The sequence below is a fragment of the Rattus rattus genome, chromosome 7 (assembly GCF_011064425.1).
Source record: "Rattus rattus isolate New Zealand chromosome 7, Rrattus_CSIRO_v1, whole genome shotgun sequence".
Classification (NCBI taxonomy): Eukaryota; Metazoa; Chordata; class Mammalia; order Rodentia; family Muridae; genus Rattus; species Rattus rattus.
Window position 1 is genome coordinate 14,870,978 of NC_046160.1, and position 12,587 is coordinate 14,883,564.

The 12,587-nt window shown below is 47.4% G+C and overlaps 1 protein-coding gene across 1 annotated transcript in view; it reads right to left on the reverse strand.

Moving 5' to 3' along the window:
• The window catches only part of Crim1 (cysteine rich transmembrane BMP regulator 1), a 177,640-nt gene that overhangs the window by 27,454 nt on the left and 137,599 nt on the right, over nucleotides 1-12,587 (reverse strand). Inside the window, 4 exon segments of the mRNA XM_032908896.1 lie at nucleotides 1,736-1,945; nucleotides 3,636-3,757; nucleotides 5,127-5,283; nucleotides 11,733-11,861. Of these exon segments, the coding sequence (XP_032764787.1) occupies nucleotides 1,736-1,945; nucleotides 3,636-3,757; nucleotides 5,127-5,283; nucleotides 11,733-11,861 (618 nt within the window).

A 12,587-nucleotide genomic window follows, 5' to 3' on the forward strand; every position in this document is an offset into this window, starting at 1 on the left:
TTCCCTTGCTCCCCGGAGAACACTGACTGCCCCAGCATGGGAGAAATAAGAAAGTGTTCTTAAGGTAGCACAGAGTCCATGAGGACAGAAGGCCTTCGGGGTGTCTGGACAGAAGGGCTCACATACAGCAAATGACTAAAGATTCTGGAAAACAGTAAGTCTACACATGCATGCACAGGAGTGGTGTTTGTGTAAATGTGTATTCAGAAAGTCCCCTATGTGCATTCGTGTGTGTGTGTGTGTGTGTGTGTGTGTGTGTGTGTGTGTGTAGGCCAGAGGTCAATGTCTAGCTAGCATTTCTCAATGTCCATCCATCCATCCATCCATCCATCCATCCATCCATCCATCCATCCATCCACCCACCCACCCATCCAATCTATTTGTGTTTAATAGTTTTCCACTGAACCAGGAGCTCGCCCACTTGGTTCGATTAGCTGGCCTGTAAGTCTCAGGGATCCTTTAGTCCCCATCCCCCAGTCCCTCAGTGTTGGAATTACAGTGTAAGCCACGATGCCTGGCTTTTAAACAATACAGGTGCTGCTAAAGATGAAACCCAGGCCCTCATGCTTGCACAGAGCCCTTTACCAACGGAGCCATCTTCCATCCCCAACAGCATGTCAATTAGCTATGTGCTTTAGAATTTTCCTGAACTGGAGAGAGAGAGAGAGAGAGAGAGAGAGAGAGAGAGAGAGATACTTCTGGTCCCGCCGACTGCGGCTCTGTTCTGATCCCGTGTCTTTCTATTTCCACCTGTCTTGCTCTGACTTTTGCGCTGGAGGAGCTGACAGAGAGCCAGGTGCAGGTTCCCAGTCGATATGCACCTCTAATAAAGCATGTCTGGAGGGAACAAATGATTTTTTCTTCCTTGAAGAATTGGCACAGACACAGGGTTCTACTTCATCAAACTGCTTCTGACCTGGTGGGCATGGTGGCTGCTCAGATTTTACTTGCATAACACGTGAAAAGGGAGACAGCTGATCGAGCACGCATCTGACTGCATCATGGGAAAACAAAACAAGACGCTCATTCTGCATTTACGTGCCAAGTGCTAAGGAACGGGAGCTGCCGGTCTGGTAATTGCTAAGGCGTACGGAGTCGGAGCGGCTGAGAAGGTCTTTATGTGCCGCAGGTAAGGCAGGGGCAGGCTGGCCGGCGTGAGTTAACGTCTCTGTTCTGCTCTTCTAATAACTCGGCGTGATTATTATTATTAGGACTTGTGGCCATTCCAAATGTCTCCATTTGGCAAGCGTGCCATCCGCCCATTATTTTACACGAGAGCAAAAGCCAGACTTCAGTAATTCTCTCCAGAATTACTCCCTCCAGTATTACTTGGTAAGTTATAAGCTTTTATGAAGTAAAAAATCATCTCGCCAGTCCCCTCCAGTTAACTCAGCCCTTCAGCCCTAACATGCTAGCAGTGGCCTGGAGGGTTGGATCTACATATCTAAGTCCACAAACCTCTAGGGGGGAAAAAAAGCTGGTCCAAAGAGCACTATGATCAAGTCAACCATTCCAAGATATATGAAGAACCCTTTCCTCGGCCTTAGGATTTCCTTTGGTCTTTGGCTAATTATTCACAGTACCCTGCCCAGTCTGTGGCTGTTAATAACAGAAACCACAGACAGCTGGGAAGTGTCCTGAGGACTGACCCCACACTTCCCCCAGAGTCTCGGGCAGCTACTGGGCCCCACAAGGCTGGAGGTGGTTGCCTAACAAGAGGGTATCCCGCTCTTACCTGCGCAGGACGGGCAGCACTGTCCCGGCCGGATGGTGGGGTTGCCGCAGGCAGGCACTGGGCAGGTGATGAGGGCACACATTTCCTTCCCATTGTGACAGTAGCATTCCCGGCAGCCATCATGCCAGCTCTCCTCGTTTTTATGGTGATGACCATCCATGGACAGACATGTGCCTGACAGGACAGGTGGCCCGGCCGAAGTAGGGACCTCTGGACAGACAGAAGGCAGTCTGGTAAAGAAGCAGCTATGGCATAGGGGAAACAGTTTGTGTGTTCTTAAACGGACTAGAACCCAGTCACCTAAAATGACACCCGGGGGGGACAGTAAGTGGTACAGGAAAGGCTTGGGAGAAGAACTGAAACATCAGGCCCCCAGATTTGAGAGAGAGAGAGGAAAGGAGTCTGCAAACATGGTTCCTACTGGGGCAGTGCTGCCAGTGTCAGGCCTTCCACTTATTTTATACAATAAGCAAGTATTGCTCTGGTAATAGGTGTCACTGACTTTTCACGCATGAAGACTCGTCATGTGTGGGATGGTGTCACAGGTAAGGCAGGTACAAGACAGACGGAGGCCTGTCATTGGACGAGAAGGAAGGATGGGCGGGAGAAAAGTTTGAAGGAAGAGGAGGAGACTGGAATGGAAAGGAAGAAGAGACAGGACGGAGAGAGAGAGAGAAGCGGTGGCAAGACCATATGGCGGGTGACGTTAAGATTCCACGCTGCACCTTCACAGGTTGTTACAAATGTTCTTAAGGGATGGATGGTACAGGGCTTTGTATGTTTAGGTGGGCAATTATATCTTACAATTGGTTCAGAGGTTATTGTGTTGTGTGTTCTTTCATGTGCAGATTTAAGGGTAAGGGAGTGAGGGAGTGTGCGGCGGCTGGTCTGGGCCACCACGGGGTTGGGATGTGTGTTTCTGGCATGGAAACCTGCCTTGGGAGCTAGATAGGTAGAGAGATTGCTGCCAGGCTCAGAGAGAGGCCTTCGGCAGTGTGATATGGGATGGGGCAAAGCTGGTGAGATGCTTTGCTGACTGAGAATTAAGATACCCAGCAGACATCTTGGGGTACCATGGTGCCGGACCTAGTGGGGATAAAGACAGTTTTTTATTTTTTATATTTTACTACAGCAATCATGGAAGCTTCATCCAGTGGGAGAGTTCTGGACCCCTTGCAACTACTAAATGCGTGGTTGGTAAGATGGCTGCCATAACTGCTTATATTTTTGTTGACGGGGACTCCTTCAAAATACCATAAAAGTAACTATTCGACTCTGGAAGAAAAAAACAAGCATGCTTCAGGGGTCTCTTAATGTTTGCTTGGCCTATCATCTGACAACTGCGACAAACCACAGTGGGGTGGAGGGTTGGGGAGCAGGGCTGGGGTTGAGATAAAGGTTGAAGGCACAGTGGGCCCACATCTCATGGCTTCAGGAATGTCATCGGAGGAAGAGTCTGGCCCTGGGGTCACGGGGTTTTTGCCTATATACGGCTCTGGCCTGCTGGGTGCTTCTCAGAGCAAGTCTGAGTTCTCACGAAAACCCTGTTGCTAGGAAACACCTAAGTCAATAGGAGGAGTTTGGATGCGCCCACTCCTGAGGACGCTGATGAAGCTCCTTCCTGTACCAATTCCACTCCTGAAGAGAGTGGACTCCTCTGTAAGGAGGCTGGGGTAGCTACTGTTTCTGAGGCAAGCCAAGGTGAAGCAGGAAGAAGTGATTAATTTGGTCATTGTATTTTAAATTCTGTTCTAAGCCCTTGTAGTGCCACGAAAGACAAAAGGTGTCCTGTGGGAGGGTCCCGGAGTGAGTGACATTCACTGCAGAACCGACAGCAATCACTTCATTTACAGGACGCCCTTCTGTTCTCACGCTATGAGGAGGAAGGACTTACACTTACCTCTGCACTTGCAGATGAGACAGCCGTGACTGTCCTCCTGGAAGCCCAAGGGGCAGATCTTGCTGCATGGAAGCTCTGGACACTTCTTACAGCGACAGATGTCACAGCCGTGCTTATTCCTCCTGAGGAGTTAAGATTTTGCCAGAGGTCAGAAAACCCAAAAGTCTCCAAGGATGCCCACGTGCTCAGACCACGGGTCAAAAGCTATCACCCTCTAAGCAGACATGACGTCACGTCTGCACTCCGCACTCCTAGGTGAGGTATAAGTAGCTCTCCTGACCGAGGTGTAGATGCTTTCGGGACGTGGCCATCCCCAGAGACACAGATGAGGGTTTAATTAGAAACACTGTCCTCAAGCTAAAGAACGAACACAAAACTCTGGTCAATGTTGGGAAATGAACATTAGAGGGATTTTGTTAGGACTGAGAGCTTTCCCAAATGGCTGTGTCCTTTGAGAAGTTCCACATGCCAGTAAAAATATTAACCACTGAAAGGTACACGAGACCCAGGAGGCTAGAAGGACTCAGGGACCTGGGAAGTCTTCATAAATGTTAATAAAAGCCTTAGGCTGGCAAGGTTGTTCAGTGGACAAAAATGTACTTTTGCCACCAAGGATGACAAGCTGAGGTCCATTCCCAGATCCCACACGGTGAAGGAAGGAAATTAACCTCTGCAAGCTGGCTGTTTGATACGTGCATGCTGCAGCCTGCACATCACACCAATGCATGCATCTGCACACATATAAACACGTAAGTAAATGTCTATATGCTGAAAATGGGTAAAACCCTGGCCGTGGAGGACATTAATTATTAATTAATTGTTCTATTAGGGATGGAGGGTACTTTATTTTGTATCATCAGTTAAGTTATAAAATGATTATATCTTCAGATTTATTTTTTTACTTTGTGTGTGTATGTGTGCTTGCGTGTGTGTGTGTGTGTGTGTGTGTGTGTGTGTGTGTGTGTGCGCGCGCGCAGGCTGTGTCTGGGAATGTCTACCATGTGAGTGCAATTGCCTGCAGAGTCCAGAAAGAGCTGCAGATCCCTGGAGCTGGAATCACGGGTGGCTAGGCGTCAGGCGAGCATGTGTGCTCTTAACCATATTTTTAGCCCAAATAATTTTATCTTTATTGGTATCGCACCCACACCTTACAATTAAGAATAGTGACAACTAATGCTTAGATTTTTTTTTCTCCCGAGGCAGGGTCTCATGCAGCCCAGGCTGGCTCTGAACTACATGTAGACTCCGCCTTCTGAGTGCTGAGACCCACCTACAGTGTACATCACCATACAAAAGGTCAGAACGTGATTGCATTTGGAGACAAATCTCTTTTTCTCCCCTGAATCCTCTAACAGTATGGCTCTTGAATCCCATCACCATTGGTTCATTCAAACACACAGAAAACAGCTCCTAATACAGACATGACCACTTCAGCAAGTTACACTTAATTTCTGAATTAAAACACACACACGTATATTGACAAATACGTACAGGAATCCAAGAGGACAAAACTTGTCGCATATTGTTGGTCTGCATTTCTTGGGCCGTGGGCGGCACTGACAGAGCTCACAGTTGTGGACATCGGTGAGGAAGCCGAAGGGACAGTCCAAGGTGCAGGCCCTTTTAAGGGCTAAGCATCGTTCCTCCCCTGTGGAGACACACAGACGCCTTGTTTCTTTCAAAGACAACAGACCAGCTCGCATCATGGCCTCAGTACCTGCCCGGACTCCTCCCACTTTAAACAGAGTTAGACTTCAGTTCTACCATAACATTGGCCACAGTTAACGGGTAGCGATGGTGCTATTTCACGGTTCTCACAACATGGCTCTGAGTTCTGACGGCGATACACGAGAAAGAGTCCAACTCTGAAGTGGATTTCTGAAACCTAATCGAACCTGCTACGCTTGGGACAGAGAGCAGGCTGGTCGCCATTGATAAGCAATGACTGGGTGTGGTTTCTCCATGACTTTGCTCAATTAGTCACCTTAGACCGAGGGTGCCGATTTATGCTAACCTATGGCCATCAGAAGCTTACAGTCCAGAGCAGCTTCAGACATTTACTGCGTGCCCTCAGTCTGAAGGCTCACAGTATACTTGCTGTCAGCAGGGGAGCAGGTGGCATTACAGAACACTGAAGGCTGTGTGTAGCATTTGGGACTTCTTACTTTCTTGGAAAACAGCCTGTCTGCTACGTGACGAAAAGCAAACCTCCAGGGTTCTGTTTAGATGTTTGCCCTCCTGTATTGACAAAATATCCAGGTGCTTAAATGTACTTAGCGGACCAAAAAAATGTATGTGCGAGAGGGAATATAGATATTAATATGTTACTAATGACGGTTTGAAATACTGAAGGCAAATCTTGCTAGCGGAATCTGGAGTGGCGTTTAATCGTCTTCCGTTAGTCGGCTATTGCATTCTTTTAGAAGTCAGAGTGAGCGGGGAGAAGCACGACGGAAGACGTAGCAATTTGAGAAGGTGATAGAGTTGAAGAGAAAACCAGAGAGAGTAACGATGTCAAGGCTCAGGAAAGATGAGCAGCTTGAGGCCCATCCAAATGAAATGCAGGGTTTGAGAGAGCATGAACCACGAGGAGGGAAGCTGGCGCGGTGAGGAGGGCGACACTTGAACGATGTCCTGTAGAATGCTAAGGTACAGGCCAACCGGTGTTGTGAGGCTGACGAATGAACTGATATCTTATTGGGGCATCCCTGACATGTAAATACCGCACTAATGCATAAGTCACTATGGAGGTCACAACCCACTTGTCTCGTTCCACAGACAAGTCTTACAGCCTAAAGTTAAACAATAGCTGTAACTGATGGGTGAAATGGGCCCACGTGTTACATAAATGCTTTGGTGGTAGAATCGTTTGTGAACCTTAGCATTCCTTCCATATTTTATATGCTGTCGTGTGTGTGTGTGTGTGTGTGTGTGTGTGTGTGTGTGTGTAAGGGTGTGATCTATGGTGCAATTTTCTACTTTGCCATTGTCCAAAACTGTTCAATGTAACCTCGTGGGTCCGGACCGCACTGTGAGGCAACTGAATGCCAGTCTGCATCCTTAGAGAGAACGTGTAAGTGGCTCATTTAAAATTGATAATTACTAATTATGTCAGGACATTACTTTTCATCTCCCATTAGGACACGGATGACGGGAAGAGGGCAAGATCCTCAGATTCTTTCCAACACAGAGATCTAAGATGATCCAGCTTTCCTACTAGAACAGTTCTGAAGTCACGGCAGCCAGTGGATTATGTCGGGGGACTAGACAGACGAAAACCACCCCCAGAGCTCGCCAGAGTCAGCATTCTTGGAGAGTAATTTCCTCAAGGCTTTAGCACGAAAGCACACTTGTTTGTGAAAGGGGCCCTTTCTCTGCCCTTGACCTAGAATGTTTTCCCCACCCTCAACAGCGATGGAAGCATCAAGCGTATTGTCTTTAACTTAACTCTGTGCTATGCTTGGAAAGACACCCCAAAGGCCCACATATCCAAAACTTAGTGGTAGGTTGGTTATGCTACTCTCTGGTGGTGGAACCTTCCAGATGTGACACCTAGGGGAGAGAGGTTAGAGCATGAGGCATGCTCTTACAGTGGATATGTGAACTCCTTCCTTCCTTCCCAATTTCCCCTCTAACTTGCTGGCTCCCCATCATGATGGACTTGACTGGTCACAAGCCCTAAGAATAGGGCCAATCATCACTAGATCCAAGGCTGCCCCTGAACCCGTGAGCTAAAATAAACATTTCTTCTACGTAAGTCAATTCTTTTAGGCATTTTCTCACAGCCAGGGGAAGGTGACCAACATGTTAACCTATGTTGTCCCTGAGCCCCTGTGTTCAACAAAGACGCAGGACATTCACGTGAGAGGAGACTAGCAATTCCACTCCGCTCTGCGTCCATTCGTCTGCAGCCTGTAGTCTAGACTAGCTCAATTCTCCTCCACCACAAAAGAAAAGAGAGTTCCAGGGCAGTTCCTCTTTTCAGTCCACAGTCCGGGGCCAATCTCATTTATCAATGTGGGGCGGTAGTTATCTGCTGAATGGATGTATGCACTGGTGTTCACAAATGCATGCATTGGTGTTCACAAATGCATGCACTGGTGTTCGCGCTCCTCCGCTATCACCAGCCGTGCTTTACTGATAGAGGAATGACAGCCGGATAGATCAAGCTTCCTTTGATAATACGGAACAGTTTTCAAAACACTATCACGTGTTAAACGTCTCAAGAAACCCTGTTGTGGTTGTGAAATAGAGACCATGGAAGACGGCCTGGTAGTCCTAGGTCCAGGCTTGCCAGTGAATGGCAGACTGTCCTTACAGGAGACCATCATCAAACCAAGTAGACAGATTAGGAGGTGGGGCTTGTAAGTTTGTTTACAAAGTTTTAGCCATTGGTTTATTGCAATGATGGAGGACAGGTGGCCTCAGCATGTTACCTTTTTTATTTTTATTTTTATTTAAGTGCTGTGAGTCTTCTCTGATCTAAAAGGCTTCCTAATTGATGGAAGCGATTACCATTCAAAAGGAACTGGTAAGGAGGGGCAAAGCACAGAGACTGGACTGTGGAGAGTCATGTGCCAGCTAATAAAAGTCACTTGGAACGCATTCGCTTAGTCCTCAAAATACCCCACTCCTTAGGTACTGGTGTCTGTCCGTCCTCTACAGATGAGGACACAGAGTAAGGACACGCAGGTAAAGCCACTCACGAGGTCTGGTCATCGGATGTAGCCTACTCTGACTCGGGATCCTCAGGATGGCTAATGGGAGTGGAGCTGTGGAGGCAAAGGCACGTGGTACGAACTGGCAGTTTCCGGTTTAAGCAGTAGGTTTAGGGGGCAGTGAGTGGACTGCCAAGACCCACCAGGCTGGGCAGTGTGATGAGATGGATGTGGGACTGCAGCGGCCAGACCTCCTAGGGGGATCAGACGAGACCTAAATGCAGAGGCATCCCTGATCTCAAAGGTTATCTGCTTCTGCATTTAGCTGAGCGCTGCAGAACAAGCTAGAGTGCTAAGAACGTCCCGGCAGAAGGCGGTGACCTCCCTACTTCCCTGTGACCAAAAGCCTGAATCTCTAGGAAGGACCTGTTCTTAAAACATTACAACACTGGGCTGAAAATGGCTATATTTCACTTGTGTTTTGGCTACTGGAGATTTTCCTTTATGTTACGTCTCGCATTCTCCTCAGCGGTCTCGACACTTAATACATGACCTGGAACGAGACTGGAGGGAAAGAAAAACGGGAAGGAGACATTCTAGATATTTCTAAAAGTAAGTGAACTTTGCAAATACCGAAGGCAACATTTTTTATGTAAATAAATCACAGCCACGAAACATGACGTTCTCCTGTCTATATTTCTTCCTAATAAAATGGAAGTTTGTAACAAGTTGTGTCCATGGATATATGCCTCTGAAAACTTCAACAGGACCTCAGTTTCAAGCAGAGTGCACCCCAGGGTGCACCTCATGGTATCCAGGGAGAAAGCCTGGCCTCCATGACAAACAAGGGAAACAGCTTCTCAGATTTAATGAAGGAACAGGAGGCTGCCATCAGTGTGGCCGGGTGGCCAAAACTCGCTAACAACAACGCCCAGGTGACGCGGCCGAGAACGGAGGTAACCGGCCAACATTAATTCTGTACTTTTAGGCTTCAGGGACGTATAGCAGGGAAAATTAGGTACGATCCCGTATTGAGAAAGAATATGGCATTAGGACAGCTGCAGGATAAACACTCCATGACACAACTACCAATTATCCTGGGGTTAAGAAGACAAGGTTGGCGATTTATGTAAACAAACGGGGCTACCAGGGCAGTTCTCCAGCAAACTTGGCTTTCCAAGAACGTCTAAGAGGCAGACAAGCACAGAGCAGAGGCCCATCCTTCCGAGCAGAGAGAAGCAGGTGCAGGATGGCAGGACCACCCCGGGCGGGAGGAGGCTTCCCTGGAACCCTAAGGCTGCAACCACCAGAGGCATGTTGGGGTTGTGAACCCTTGAAACAGCAACACGCCGTGGGGACGGTGTGCCGGCGATATGGAGCCGAGGACACGGCATTGTTCAGGCTTGTCTGTATTTTGTCATCCACGAGTCACTGTTACAGTTCAGAGGCCCTTAAACTAAGAGTGCTGATACCCCAGGAAGTGTTCATTCTCGCCATTAGTCAGTCCAAGCCTCTGAGATTAGGATAATTATACCCTGTGCCCATGGAAAACTTGGTTATTATAGAAGCATTGTCTATGTTTGGGAGAGATTAGACTTGATAGGAAGAGATTTCAGAAAACGGGCAAAATGTCAATCAGAAGGGGCAGAGGATTCTTGTTCTTTCTTCCTTCTTTCCTTTCGTTCTTTTTAAAAATTTATTTATTTACTATATATATATCGGATCCCATTACAGATGGTTGTGAGCCACCATGTGGTTGCTGGGATTTGAACTCAGGACCCGTGGAAGAGCAGCCAGTGCTCTTAACCACTGAGCCATGTCTCCAGCCCCCAGACCCCAGTTTTTGACAATAAGAGTTCTAAGTAAAGGAACCTTGCTGGTGTAATGGATGTTGAATTCAGACTGGACTGTATTTGTGTCAAAACCTTGTGGAGTCAGAGCTGACACACAGCATTCGAAGAGTGGAGACAACGTTCGACGTGGCGACAGAGGAAGCTCTCGGATGCTACCAGACTCTTTCTTTGTCTCTGTGTGGTTTTAATTTATTTTAATTCAGGGATTTTGGAGGGTGGGAAAGTTGAACTTATTTGCCCCAAGCTGGAAGGCATGGGGCATAAGATCCCATTGTCAAGATTAAAAAACGATTTTATCTGCTTGGAAAATGGCTCGAAACTATTAGTGTAATTTCTTGTTACATTGGCCCCACATTAATTGGCTTCAAAAAACTGCAAAATCTTAAGGTAGAACAGATAAGGACCTATCAGAAGCTGGCCTCAAATTACTTAGGGATCCTGGACGCCTCGGAACTCGGTACTGGTCCACACACAGCGTGCAAGCCACAGAGCTAAAACTAAGACACTGCAGACCAAATTCTGTAGTCTTTGCCACGTTTCAGGTAAGGACGGCGACACCCTGCGTGTCAGAAGGGTGGAGAAGACCAAGCTCTAGAGAGCACGCCGCAGATGTGACAGAGAAGGGGATTTCGGATGTTTATTCTGGCTGAGGAATTAGGAGAATTCAAAATAGTTATAAACGCGCAGGGTGAATTTTCCCCTGTGGGAGAAATGTGATCTATTCAATTTAGTTTCAGAGGTCGTGGCGCGGAGACGTGGTTGGAATCTACATGGAGCCAGAGCTGGGGTCATTAATCTTCCCCCCACTTCTCTCTCTCTACCTGTGTCCGTCCATCTGTCTGTCTCTGTGTATATGCCTATGTGTGGGCAAGAGGTTGATACCAAGTGTATTCTGTTACTTTTTGCCTTATTTTTGAGGTAGGGTATCTCAGGGAACTAAGAGCTCACCAGGTTCGGCTAGCCTGTCTGGTCAGCAATCCTCCAAGGATCCCTCTGTCTGTTACCAGGCCAACCTCCCAGGGCTGGGGTTATAGATCATGCCAGCACACCCAACTTTTCATAGGTACTGGGGATCCAAATTCAGGCCCTTCTGTTTGTGCAACCAATACTCTCTCACCAGGTTCTGAGCGAAGCGTGTGGTTTTGTTTGCTTTTTAAGATTATGGCTGCCTTGTGTGGAAGGGAAAAAATACCAGATCAATGGCCGTGCTGGTGTCCCTGGGTAACATTGGTAAGGGAGCTCTAAACTGTTCTCTGTAAGGCTGGGAAGCTGCACTGGTAAAGCCAGTCAGGGCTCTGGACAACTCTCCTCCACCAGGTTCAAGGCGGTGTCGAGCTGTATGTGCAAACGAACACAGGGAGGCCAAGATGGAAACCATCAGAAAGGGCAAAGTATTGCCCACGTGACCGCAAAAGTGTTTATCTTATGTTCATTGCTACCACCACCACCCCTTTCAGGATGTCAAGGAAATGTCTGAACAGGAGAAAAGGAGATATCTAATCATATAATATGCTTTGACAAGCTCCTATTAGTCCTTGGGGGCAGGGAGGAGAGAAGAAAAAACAACCAATCGTCTGTCTACTTACTGTTTTTGCACTGACAGGTTCGACAGCCATTGTGATCCAGTTTGAAGCCGTAAACGCAGTCCTTCTCTTTCAGGGTACAGTTTGACAACTCCCCGCACGCAGGTGGATCAATTGTGATGTAGGTTGGTTCTAATAATATAAAAAGAAGGGAAAAAAATCAATGAAACATGTTATTACCTCTTAGACAGTATTCAATGTCTGAAATCTCACACTACAGTGAGCACAAAAATCAGTGGATTTCATCAAATCAAAAACTTGTACATTATTGTGTTGTCATTGACCCACGAAACACACATCTTTATTCAGAGTTTTTGATAATGTGAATATTTCCCCCTCCCCCTTTTTTTTTTTGATGGGTGTGGAAAAAACCTTCACAGATGCTAGCACAGTGTTTCCTTCCCTGAGGCCCTTTCTGGTAAGCTATCACTGTAGAAATCAGACAAGGAAGTTTAAAATAAACTGCACGTAAATGTACCCATTCTTCTGAGCTTATGATGTGTATGGTGTGTGTGTGTGTGTGTGTGTGTGTGTGTGTGTGTGTACATTTATGTATGTCCATGTGTGTGAGGGCCAGTCAGATGTCAATGTTGGTTATCTTATCTTCCACAACCACCTCAGTCTTTGAGGCAGGGTCTCTCGTTGCACTTGGAGCTCTCTGAAGCTGCCAAACCGGACGGCCAGAGGGCTGCAGGGATCTGCCTGTGGCTGTCTCACCAGCGTTGGGATCACAGACACATACCTCCCCTGTGCAGGCAATTACTCTCAAGCCCTCACATTTGTATGGCAAGCATGTTAGCAACAGGGACGACATCTCACCAGCCCCGGAGTTTATTTTCTATAACCACCAAGACATAT